The sequence below is a fragment of the Ceratotherium simum genome, chromosome 2 (genome assembly GCF_057802395.1).
Source record: "Ceratotherium simum simum isolate JZ-2026a chromosome 2, ASM5780239v1, whole genome shotgun sequence".
NCBI lineage: Eukaryota > Metazoa > Chordata > Mammalia > Perissodactyla > Rhinocerotidae > Ceratotherium > Ceratotherium simum.
The window spans coordinates 67,518,861-67,531,254 of record NC_141901.1 but is presented as its reverse complement, the minus strand read 5'-3'; the positions used below and the strand labels follow the sequence as shown (position 1 = coordinate 67,531,254).

General features: G+C 35.8%; 1 protein-coding gene across 3 annotated transcripts in view; it reads right to left on the bottom strand.

Moving 5' to 3' along the window:
• Positions 1-12,394, bottom strand: part of DPYD (dihydropyrimidine dehydrogenase) — a 777,563-nt gene that overhangs the window by 418,327 nt on the left and 346,842 nt on the right. For all 3 annotated transcript variants that reach the window (XM_004420800.3, XM_087446926.1, XM_087446934.1), the window contains one exon: positions 9,590-9,800. In XM_004420800.3, coding sequence (XP_004420857.1) covers positions 9,590-9,800 — 211 coding nt within the window. The remainder of the gene's footprint in view (positions 1-9,589; positions 9,801-12,394) is intronic.

The following is a 12,394-nucleotide window of genomic DNA, read 5'->3' as shown; positions in this document are numbered from 1 at the left end:
TCTCTCCATTCCTTCATGCTAAAAATCTTACTGGATCAGCTTCCCATTGGGGAACTACATTGTTGGATCATACCTGTGACTGGGTGAGTAACAGCCTAATTCAGGCATTCAATACTAGAAAACTCACTTGCCGTCTGATATGAACCACCTCAAAAGTGATTTCCTGGTTTCTAACTCCCAACTATTTGAAGAATATTGCAAATGGTTCAAGACCCAAGCAAAGAGAAGGAAGATCCAGCCCCTACCAGAATTACCTCATTAACAATAAAGACCTCTCCCATATTTAAACATCCCCACTTATCCCTTGGATGTCTACAGGATAAAACTCAAAATCCCTAGCTTAGCATATAAGTCTCTTACCTCCACATAAATTTGTAGCCAAATTTCCTGCCATCTTATTCCTACTCACTTCCCACCCTCATCTTACCATACATGATCTGCACCAGCTGAACAGAATTTCTCACCATTGTCTGGTCACAGGAGGCCATTTGTCAGCTCATACTTTTGTGTATGATACTCCCTCTAACAAAGAAACTCCTATTTAAGCTCTGAAACCCAGTCCAAATGGGTTTGGACCTCAGATTATCACATTATGTTGGAACGTGTGTATTTACATGTCTGTTTCTCCCATCAGCCTATGAGTCTCTGAAGGGCAAAGATTCTCTTTTATTTACTCGTGTTTTATTCCTAGTGCCTGGACAGTGCCTATTACACAGGTGGACATTAAAAAATGTTCATTGCATGATGAATAATGAGAGAATGAATAATAGAAATCAGAAAATAAAAAATTCAATTTTAGAAATAAAAGTGGAAAATTCAGACCTTCATTTATAAAGATGAGAACACGCATGAAATAAGTAGGCTGATGACAACTTTCTAAAGACATACTTTTTTTTTTAATAGCTTTTTAAAATGACTGTAAAATGACTACTTAATCTAACAGTGTGGTGTTGAGCAAGTTGCATAATTTCCCTGTGGCTCCCTCCCTTCCACCCCCATTCCACCTGGAAAAGCCTACACATCACTCAGACTTCAATTTACAACCCACTTCCTCTAGGATGCTTCTCTGAACCCTTCAACTGTGTTCTGTGCTTCCCTAGGATTCTAAACTTCTCCCAGCACAATTTATTGTAATTTTGAGTCTCCTCTCTTAAACTGCATTTCTGGAGGCAAGATTTGCCTTTGTCTTCTCACCACTTTATCCCCAGAACCTAGCTCAGTGTCTGAAATAGCAGGTCGTCAGAAGTTATTAGTTAAATGAATAAACTTGTGAAATTAGGGGACTAGAATATACGGTCTTTTAGGTCCTTTCTAGCACATTTGGAAATATAAATACGGAAAACCCTAATGCAAGCTATTGTATTGTAACAGATCCAGTAAATGACACTGGATTGAACAACTTCATTTTCTAATTTTGTCTCATCCACTCTTAGTTATGTTAATCATTAGTAAGCCCCTTCATCCAACATTTTTGTCATCAACAGAAACGTCTCCTAGCTAGTAATAAAGTGCAGTATTCCCTTATCTGTTCTTTGAAACTTTATTACAAATATTTCTGGTTATAAAAAATGCACACAACAGCAAAAATTTGACCAATCATGACAGTTTCTCAACTTGGTACTCCCTTCCTGCCCCTCCCCTTTACTCTTGGTAAGACAGAAAAGGAATTACATAAACTGAAGGCCACAAAGAGCGGACAATTGTTCAAAGAAAATTTTGTTGAATCTCTAAGTGCCACTATTAGTTTCTGGAGGAGATGTTTTATTGTTTGAAAAATGGAACACACTGGTTAAAAAAAAGGGGTGGGTTATTAAAATGTCTTAGTGTTCCCAATTCCATTAGTGAGTTACCATATAAGTAACATTTCAATAAGGAATAAAACAAATCAAACATACAGATGCCATGTCTTTAAAGCACAGATTACTATTATTATTGGGCACCTGACTCGTCTAGTGCTCACCATAAAACATTTTTCCTAGGTTTTTCCCAACACCTAAATAATTAAAGAAAAAATAGACACATTGGAAAAATTCCTAAATGTCTGCATTGTCAGGGTCTCATGCACGCCATTTCTTGCCTAACTGGCAATTTCTAGTTCTGACTTAGGCCAGAACAAGGCAAATTAACCCATGGCCTGCACCTTTTCTCAGTATGGGGGCAAGTGAATCAAAGCTACACTCGAAGCTGGTATTGACAGAATCTTTGATTTACCCCATGAGGCTTTTAAAAACTTTTCTGAGGGCCTTCTAATAAGGAGAACTGGTGAGCAATTTTAAAACCCTTTTCCCCCAAAACACTTTCTTATAGAACTAATTGCAATTAATGCTGTCAAGGGAGTTGGTTTCCAAGGGTTGCATTAAAGATTCAGAAAGAACTGGGCTTTGTGTTTCCTTGTTATCTCTAGTGAGATGAGCAGAAAGAAAATGGAGGCACTGAGTGAATATATAAACTCCTTTCCCAGAAGAAGGGGCAGGTTGCTCTTCTGAGCAGTGCCGTGGAGCATTACGCTGAGTGCGTTTTACTGCCACCATTCACCCTATCTCTTCCTTCCAAAAACAGGTTCTCACAAATTTATAAAACAAAACTGAAACAGACTCATAGATACAGGAAACAAACCAGTGGATACCAGAGCGGGGGAGGGGATTAAAAGGCACAAACTTCCAGCTATAAAATAAATAAGTCTTGGAGATGTAATCTACAGCACAGGGAATATAGTCAATAATATAGTAATAACTTTGTATGGTGACAGATTGGTAACTAGACTTACAATGACGATCATTTTGCAATGTATACAAATATCGAATCACTATGCTGTATGCCTGAAACTACAGTAATAGGGTACTGTATGTTAATTATACTTCAATTAAAAAAAAGTAGGTTTTTAATATTCGTTATATCATCCCATAATTTTCAAGCACTTAAAACTCTAAACTTAGTATCCTCAAAAGTGCTTCTCTCTTTCCTTCTTAAAATAACAAGCAATCATCTTAGATAAACATATAAAAAATTGGCCCAATTTCACCATTTTTAAGAAGAAAGAACAAAGTTATTTAAAAATCCTTGGCTCTTTCAAAACCTGATTGATGGAAACTCAAAATGGAGATTTCTGGGGCCCGCCCAGTGGTGCAGTGGTTAAGTGTGCACACTCCACCGCAGCGGCCCAGGATTCTCTGGTTCAGATTCTGGGCGCACACCGATGCACCACTTGTGAGGCCATGCTGTGGTGGCGTCCCATATAAAGTAGAGGAAGATGGGCACAGATGTTAGCCCAGGGCCAATCTTCCTCAGCAAAAAAAAAAAAAAAAAGAGGATTGGCATCAGATGTTAGCTCAGGGCTGATCATCCTCACCAAAAAAAAAAAAAAAAAGGAGATTTCTAACTATTAAAAATTAGTTGAAAGAAAATTCCTTTTGATTTTTAATGGTATGAAAAACATCAGAATTGCTAATAATACATTAAAAAATATATGAGACAGTTACAAACTGCAATCTTTTTTTCTGCAAATAAAAATAATCAAATATATGAAACATTTTCTCATTTAAAAAAATCATAAATGTAAGAGAATATCCTTCATTTATTTACAAAGACATGTTGACAGAGCCTTCCAGGCCCCAGATGAAGTCCTGAGTTTCAAGTACTTTTATTCCTAGACAACATTCATACCCTCATAAGGGTATAATGTAACTCAATCTAATTACTATTAAAATACGGTTTTGTTATACAAGGATAATAACATCTAAACTTAAGAGATGCCTACTATGTGCTAGGCATATATCTAAGTGCTTTACATATGTAATTTATTTAATTTATTCTTAAAACAACTCTAGAAGGTATATACTGTAAGCGTCCCCCTTAAAAGATCAGGACCATGAAGTATAAAGAGACTAAGGGAGTCAGCTTTCTAGCTGGGCAGCCTGGCTCCAGAGCCCTTGTTCTGAGCTGCTACACCAGACAGACTCTAATTAGTGTAATATTTATTGAATTACAAAGAACACAACAATTTATGCCTTGCAACAGGAAAAAAAATCAATAACAATAGAAAAATAGAAGTATTTTTCTAACTTTTATATTTTCCAAGAAAAATAAATCAAACTGACCCTATAGTAGGAAAACAATAATGACTAGGAGTAACGAAAAATTAATATCTTAAGATGAATCACGTAAAATGCACAAATATATATTGTGCATCTATTATGGGCACATTAGTATGTCAGCTGCTATTGGGACTACAGTTTACTATAAAGGTAGAATTTCTGCCCTCTTGAGGTTTATAATCTAATTGGAAGATAAATTATAATAGGTTCTGGAAGATCTAAGCACATAGCTTTTTTCGAAGTGAACACTTCAAAAGAATGAAAGGATGGTTGTAGTGCAGTGAAGGGAAGAGGCACAGAGGTCATGGCATGGGCTGAAAGCATATTCAAAGATACACAAAACTACGTCATCTAGATCTCCTGGGAATGTGAGGACAAGGCCAACTGTTATTACTTCAGTTGGAAAAATGAAGCTGTGGAGTTGGTGCAAATGGTCATGAATTATCCTCATCAATTCCAAACTAACAGAAAAGATATGCACACTTTCACAACTGGCAGTTTGGTTCCAAGCAGAAAGAGAGGGGAAGACAAACTATGAAATAAGCAAGAAGTCTCTTAAACTTGACATTGTCCAAATAAACAAAAGAGAGAAATTCAATTCAATTAACATTGACGGTGTTGTTTAGCAGGAGAGGAGATTTCCCATATTATGAAACATATATTTTTAAAATAAATAAATCTTTTAAAATTTCCAGTGAAGGGCAATATTTGTGGAGTAGAAATGCCAGTTCGAGGTAGTTTATACTTAATTTACTGACAGCCTTTAAAACCAGTCTGGAACAATAAAATCCCAACTTAATGTGATTTGCAATCTTACATACTTAGAGAGAATGGATGAGAATTTTTAAAAGGTGAAACTACTTTGAGTTTTTCATAGGAAAGATATTAAATAAGGCTAAGACTTTATTACCTCAATCAAATTAGAAATTAGACATCACAAAGCCTTTAGAATTTGGGATAGCAGTTAATGAAGGATTCAATTAAATTGTGCTCATAATAAGCACACACATATTCCATGCACAGGGATGTGGAATATGTAGCCTTTTGTTCTTATTTCCACTCACTGCTACAATCCAAAAAAAGATACAGAAATAAAATAGAATTAGACAAAATAATAATGATTACCTATAATTGTTATTAGCCTTAGTAGCAATGAAATAATTAGCAACTACAATCCAAGCTTATCATCTAAATTTGTTTTATAGATTTGATATATTTTATTTTCTATAAGCTGTTGAGACACCATTTTCACGACAGGAAATATTTATCACAGATATATTAGATGCATAATACTATTATACTCTCCTTTGTGAGACATAAATTAAGGGACTTGCAAAGTCATGAAACACAGCAGACAAAAAACTGAGATTAAAAATTTAATTTCCTTCAAATTTCCTAATTTAGGTTATCTTTACAAATATTATTGTTGATATAATTGAGATACTAAAAGTATTTTCATTTAAAATATTATTATAATCAGAGAATGTTGGAGTATAAATTACCACTGTACTTTACATGTACTGTGTCAAGTTTATTTCATTCCTTGAATTCTTCAGCATATCTTTATGTAATGCATTCACCAAGGACTTCCTGAGTTAGCACTACGGAATCCAATCTGTGCTAGACACTAGGAGGAAGAATTCAATAGGGAACAGTGGAAAATAAAGCTGGATACATAGTAAATGTAAACTCATTTGCTGAAGTTCTCAAGTGTTAAGGAGGAGAAGCTTTATCCTAGAATATAAGGTAACAGTGGTGAATTTAATGAAAATAAAATTGGAATTAGAAATTTGAATCTGGGATAACATTTTGAACTTTAGTGATGGGGAGAACTACGGTACCATTACAATAACAGCGAAGTTGAGAAGAGCCCTGCTTTAGGGAAATCCGATGAGGTGGTTCTTCCTTACTTCGTGGGTATCTCCCTGAATGTATTCTTCACTAGGTAAAACAATGATTTGTTTATAAGTTGGCCTCCAACCACAGTCTGTGAAGTTTTAAGTACAAGAAATGTCTCATCATCTTTGCACTTTCCAGAATACAACTTGGCTCCTGGCATACACTAGATAACTCAGTAAATGTTTGTCACGTGTATGAGCATAAATACAGGATGAAATGTCTTCTGAGACATGGAGAGTGGAGAAAGATTTCAGAGTCATTTTACACAGAGCTGTAATAGTGCTTAACTGTGAGTCGAGCCACTATGTGGCACACGGAAGAAGTTGATTAAATATTTCTTACAGGAATTAATGTATGTATGAATAAATGAATGAATGAATGAGACAATCAGTTCACTACAGGAATAAATATATTAAGAAAAAATGGGCAAAGTGCAAACTTTGGAAAGTACTAAAAAGTAATGAGCTAGAGGAAGAAAAGCAGTCAGTGATAGGCTTCATGATAGGCTTGGATATGCAATAGTTAAAAGAAAAAGCAAGAAAATGAAGTGTCATAAACAATAATAACATGTTGCAGCTTCATTTCCAAAGCACTTTCACATTATTTCATTTAATACTGACAACAGTCCTGAGAGACAGGGATAGACGGTATTATTATCCTTGTTTTTTTACAGAGGAAGCAGCTGAGGCTCAGAAAGGTTAAGTGACTTGGAGGAGAGCATTTCAAACAGAAATATTTAACATTGTCAAATGCAGAAAATAGAATAGGGACTGAAAAGATGTCACTGAGCTTGGCACAGGCAGCTCGTTGGAGCCTGTGCAAAGTGAGGTTGGGAAGAAGGGGAAAAAGAGGTGGAAAAGGAGGCTGACATTTTAAGACAGAGGTTTAATATATTATAGATAAATGTATTAAATCATATAGTCTCACATATGTGATGATCACAAAGGTATCACCCATAAATCGCATTGAAAAGTATCAGGATGGGATAAGACTTAGGGTAGATGAGGGAGAACAGGCACATCTTCTCTCTTACCCAAGTGGACAACTTGCTTCCTGGAAACTGATTTTTGCCATTCCTTAAATACGTGTGTGCACATGAAAGTTTTCTGATTTGGAATTATTACTTTAAGATTTTAAATACTGTTTGGGTAAGACCTTCTTGGTCAACTTCTAACAAATACTGATTCCCTCTACCTCTTTCTTTAACGTTTTCCATTCAAAGACTAGAACTTGAAAACACCAATGCGTAAAGATACATGCACCCCTGTGTTCACTGCAGCGTTATTCACAATAGCCAAGACTTGGAAGCAACCTAAGTGCCCATCAAAGGACGAATGGATAAAGAAGATGTGGTATATATAAACAATGGAGTACTACTCAGCCATAAGAAACGATGAAATCCAGCCATTTGTGACAACATGGATGGACATTGAGGGTATTATGCAAAGTGAAATAAGTCAGAGGGAGAAAGTCAAATACCATATGATTTCCTTCATTAAGTAGTAGATAATAACAACAATAAACAAACACATAGAGACAGAGATTGGATTGGTGGTTACCAGAGGGGAAGGGGGGAGGGAGGAGGGCAAAAGGGATAATTCGGCACATGTGTGTGGCAATGGGTTGTAATTAGTATTTGGGTGGTGAACATGATGTAATCTATGCAGAAATAGAAGTATAATGATGTACACCTGAAATTTATACAATGTTATGAACCAGTGTTACTGCAATAAACAAAAAATAAAAAAAAAAAAATTTAGATGGTGGTAGAGGCATGAATGCTGTTTAACACTCCTGCTCTTCGAAGCTCCCCTCTCACTTGGAAAGTAGCTTCTTATTAATGTAAACATTAAAGGGCCCTGGTAAAGCAGGTAATTCTACCTAAAGATAAATTTTTCCAGGCAGTTATTTCAAGTCAGGAGGAGAGGGAAAAAAAAGTGAAGTACCATTTGTCCTTCACTTCTCTAAATGTATATGGGGCGGTGCATGGGAAGCACTGGACGAAACATACACAAGTTAATTCTGGAATAAAATACATAAATTCTGGAATGACTTTCTCAAGTAAACATGAATAAATCAAATTTTCTTCTACTTTATTTTTTAAGTACTAAGTTAAATATTTTACTCCGCACACACAGACACTAGCATAAGCTTAGCAAAATCACATCTGAGATTGCAAAAGCTGTTTTCTATGATCTTCTGAGTCACATCTACTTAGGTTTGTTTAGGAAAAGATACATTTTTCTTAATATTAGAGTTGTCAGTTGTGGAACATAACTTTAGATGGTAAGCTAAATTATTTTTTGATTGGCGAATCATCAACAGAATTGCTAGCTAAATGTGATTCAGCTTTTTACTCAGTTTTTGATAATGTACAGAGTAATAAGAACAGTGTGATTTTTTTAGATAATAGAATGCAATTTACACATTGTTTTTTTTTTTCTTCCTGAATCCAGTTAATGAATAAGCAAACCACACTGTGACTATGTCTAAACATCACACAAACATCTAGATGAAAAGTGACAAATTCAGGCTATCAACAAGCTATTTGAAAACATTTATCTTGATGACATTAAACATCTGGATGTTTCCAAATACCAAGATGTTTGATGTCCTGCAGATAAAATATCCTGATGACTGGTTGAATTTTTTACTTATCTGTTGCATAAAAATGTACATTTGCATTCATATGTCTCTTCCTGTTTCAGACACAAAATGTAATTTTAGCATGGATGTAGTAGGAAGTCATAGACAGGAATCATCAGGCTCAGATATTTTTTGTTGTTGTTATTGCTGTTCTTAATGAATCTCTGACCTAGAGAAACGTTTTTCTTTTATTTTACTTTCAGTAAATAAAGGAGTTAATTGTCATTTCAACAATGTATATTAAAAAGGTAAAGGATTTGCAAAATGAAGTTACCTAGATACCTTAGCTTTCATCCACAAGGACCCACAAAAACAGTGTTAGTGGGGAAAATATAACACAAAATAGTCTTAATCGATTGGCCTACTATTCAGTTGGAATGCTATATAAAACATTTTCTTTTCTCATTATCTTCTTTTTAGAGTATTTTGTTCTTCCATAGCATGTTCATTTATGCCATCCAGATGAAATGACAAGAGTTCAAACTTCCCAATTTGATAATTTTGATGTTTCTAGTGATGGTTTGGCATGAGGATGGTACTAAACATGAATTCTATCTTTGCCTATCCATTAGATCCTAATTTGTCTGAATCATTAAAGACTGGCTGTTACAACTTCTCTGTCACATTTTCTTACTCTAGGTCTAATTGAAGAAAAAGTCATGCTTACAGAGGAAACAAGGCAAACATTATTACAAAATGGAAAATGTATTTTGATTATCAGCTTAAAAGAAAGATTAATATTCTTTTCCATTCCCACCACTTTAAAAATAATTTTATATATATGCATTAAATACCATTCCTAAGCCTTTGAAATCAAGATTGCTTGCATTCCATACTAGAAGAAGGAAATGAATGTTAAAGTGAAAAATAATTCCCTGAAAGCTGTTAACTTTTATGGCACTAAAATAACAGACAATTACATAACACACTTCAGCTCCCGAAGGTTCTACCTTTAGGATCACTCAGAACTGAACCAAAGGCACTGATGACCACGTCGGCTTTCAGCTGGACTATCTGATCTTCATCTTCACTCCAGTTTCCAGCTTCATCTTGCTCTGTCCGAACAAATTTCATAGCAACAATTCTCCCACCTCTTACTACAACCTTCCGTGGGGACAGGAAAGGCAAAAATTCACACTTTTCTTCCTTAGCAAGCTCCATCTAAAACAAAACAGAACAGAGAAAAAACTTGAAAATGTTTCTTCTCCATTTACTATTTGATTTTTAATTCAATTACACATGCTAAAGCTTATGATGTTTAAATCAAGATGAAGATTTTTCTTTCACCAAAGCTGAAATTCAGTTATCAGCTATTTACATTTTGTAAATCTCTCACTCAGGGGAGTCTTGAATTGGAGTTGTCATGTGGAAATTTATAGATCACGGCATGACGAGATATTTCTCAAGTTTTAGCTAATGCATGCCCTACGGTTGGTGGTGTGTGAGATTTCTGACGACAGTAGCCTGGACTCCTTATGTTTTCATTTCTGTAGGTTAAGTTCTCTTTTCAATTATGCCACATATGAAAATAAATACTTCAGATTATTACCAGGCTGCATATAGCTAAGCTGGAAAAAAGTCAATAAAGTAGGTGAGCCAATATGTGCAAGCACATGGTTAGAATGGTAGGTAGGAGAAAAGACTAGAGAAACTCTATGGAACTAAGAAATAAATTTAACATTTATTCTTAATTTTGTAAAAATACAAATGAAAATTTTAAGAAAAAGAAACAAGCATGCTCCTGTTAAAAAATTCCCAGTTCTTCCATATCTCTTACATAATCCATTCTGCCATAAAATGGGACACCCTAGTTTTTGTTTTCATGCCCATAGTGGAATGCCTATCCAGACAGAATGTTAGTACTTATTTGCTTATTTTTCCACTTACTGTCTTTGGGGGAATCCAGGCCTTCGTCAATGTAAACCTAACTAGTATGTTGACTAGTCTTTTTTTAAAAATGTAAAAACATCCTATTGAAGAGGTTGAAGGGGTGCTGAGCCTCATTCTTTCCCTCCTCGGGGGAAGATAGGGGGATTCTTAGTAGGACCTCTGACAAGAGAGGTTGAGAAGGTTGTGTGTGTAAGGCTTCAAACTAGAAATTATCTGCACTACGTCAAGACGGAAAAACTGAGATAAAGTAACTTGCTCAGTCAATGTCACGATGAAGCCATGGACCTATCTCTCAGCACTCTATCCGTAACTAGTGGTTCTAAACTTGGGTGTGTACAGGAATCACCTGGAGGCCTTGTTAAAACAGACTGCAAGGGGCCACTCCCAGTTTCTAATTCTGTCAGATTGGGTGAGGGCTGAGGATTTGCACTTCTAACAAATTCTTAGGTGATGCTATGCTGCTGGTCCAGAAGTGACATTTTGTGAACCACTGTCTTACTAGACCATAGCTGACTGGCTCTGAACTTAGTGGATCTGTACCATACATTCTCAATGAGAGTAATACCACCCACAAAGGAGCAAAAATTGACTCTCGGGGAAGGAAAAATTCTTAGATATCAAAATACTTTATGACACTCCTCCCCAAAAGAGCCACAGTATATAAACAGATATCCAGTATATCTGTACTATTAAGATTACAGTGGGAGGGTAGTGACTAGGAGAAAAAAGTCTAAAAAGACTCCCTTGTTAGTGCTGTTCACTTGATTCTGACTCCTAGGGCCCCTGTGCACAGCAGAGCCGAGCCCTGCCCGGTCTTTTTGCACCATCCTCTCACCTTCTGGCGCTCTATCAGACAAAGCTCCACTGCTATTTACAGTGTTTTCATGGCCAATTTTTTCAGAAGTGGGTGGCCAGTTCCTTCTTCCTAGTCTGTCTTAGTCCGGAAGTTCCCCTGAAACATGTCCACCATGGGTGACCCTGCTGGTATTTGAAATACTGGTGGTATAGCTTTCAGCATCACAGCAAAACCCAGCCGCCACAGTATGACAACCAACAGACAGATGGTGTTGTTCCCTAACTGGGAAATGGATCTGGGCTGGGGCAGTGACAGCACCAAACCTTAACCTCTACACCACGAAGGCTGCAGCAAAAAGACTCCCCAGAGAGATGAAAATGAAAAAAAAACTATTGAGAAACACTGGTCATTACTATACATTGGCACGAAGCTATTCAGTCTATATTTTACTTAAGATATTTTTTGAATATTGGCCTTAAAGGCTTAAAAATTGGACCACATAAACTATTATTACACAGTATTTCCCTTTTCATTATAAAACTTAGAGATTAGCGATATCAAAAATAATAGATATGTGGGATATTGTGGGTGGTAAAATACAAAACAGTGGATCTAAAACTGCTTACTGTTTAGACAGGGAAATTAGAGGTAAGTGGAATTGAATCAGGTTTGAAATCTGCTTCTACTGCTTATTTGGGGTAGTCACTAATCTCTTTGGTCTTCAGGTTCCTTATACGTAAAATGGGGATAACAATATCTAATTAATTGGTATGGGGTATTATTTAAGGCAATTCAGGAAATGTAAAGTACCTAAAAGGTAATTTAACATATAGAAGGTGCAAACAAATGTTATTTATATGTAGTTGCAATTCTCTGAATTCACTTTTTCCCTCAACCATTCTCCAAACCATTCAATACTACTTAGCAATAGGATTACGATTCCAAGAGAAAGGTGGCCCAAATGCAAAGGTAAAGAAAGGAAAGGCCAAAGATGAACCTTAGATGCCTCCTTAATTTTCTACAAAATAAAAATGTATGATTTCTGGAAGGCAAACTATTCCTTGAATAA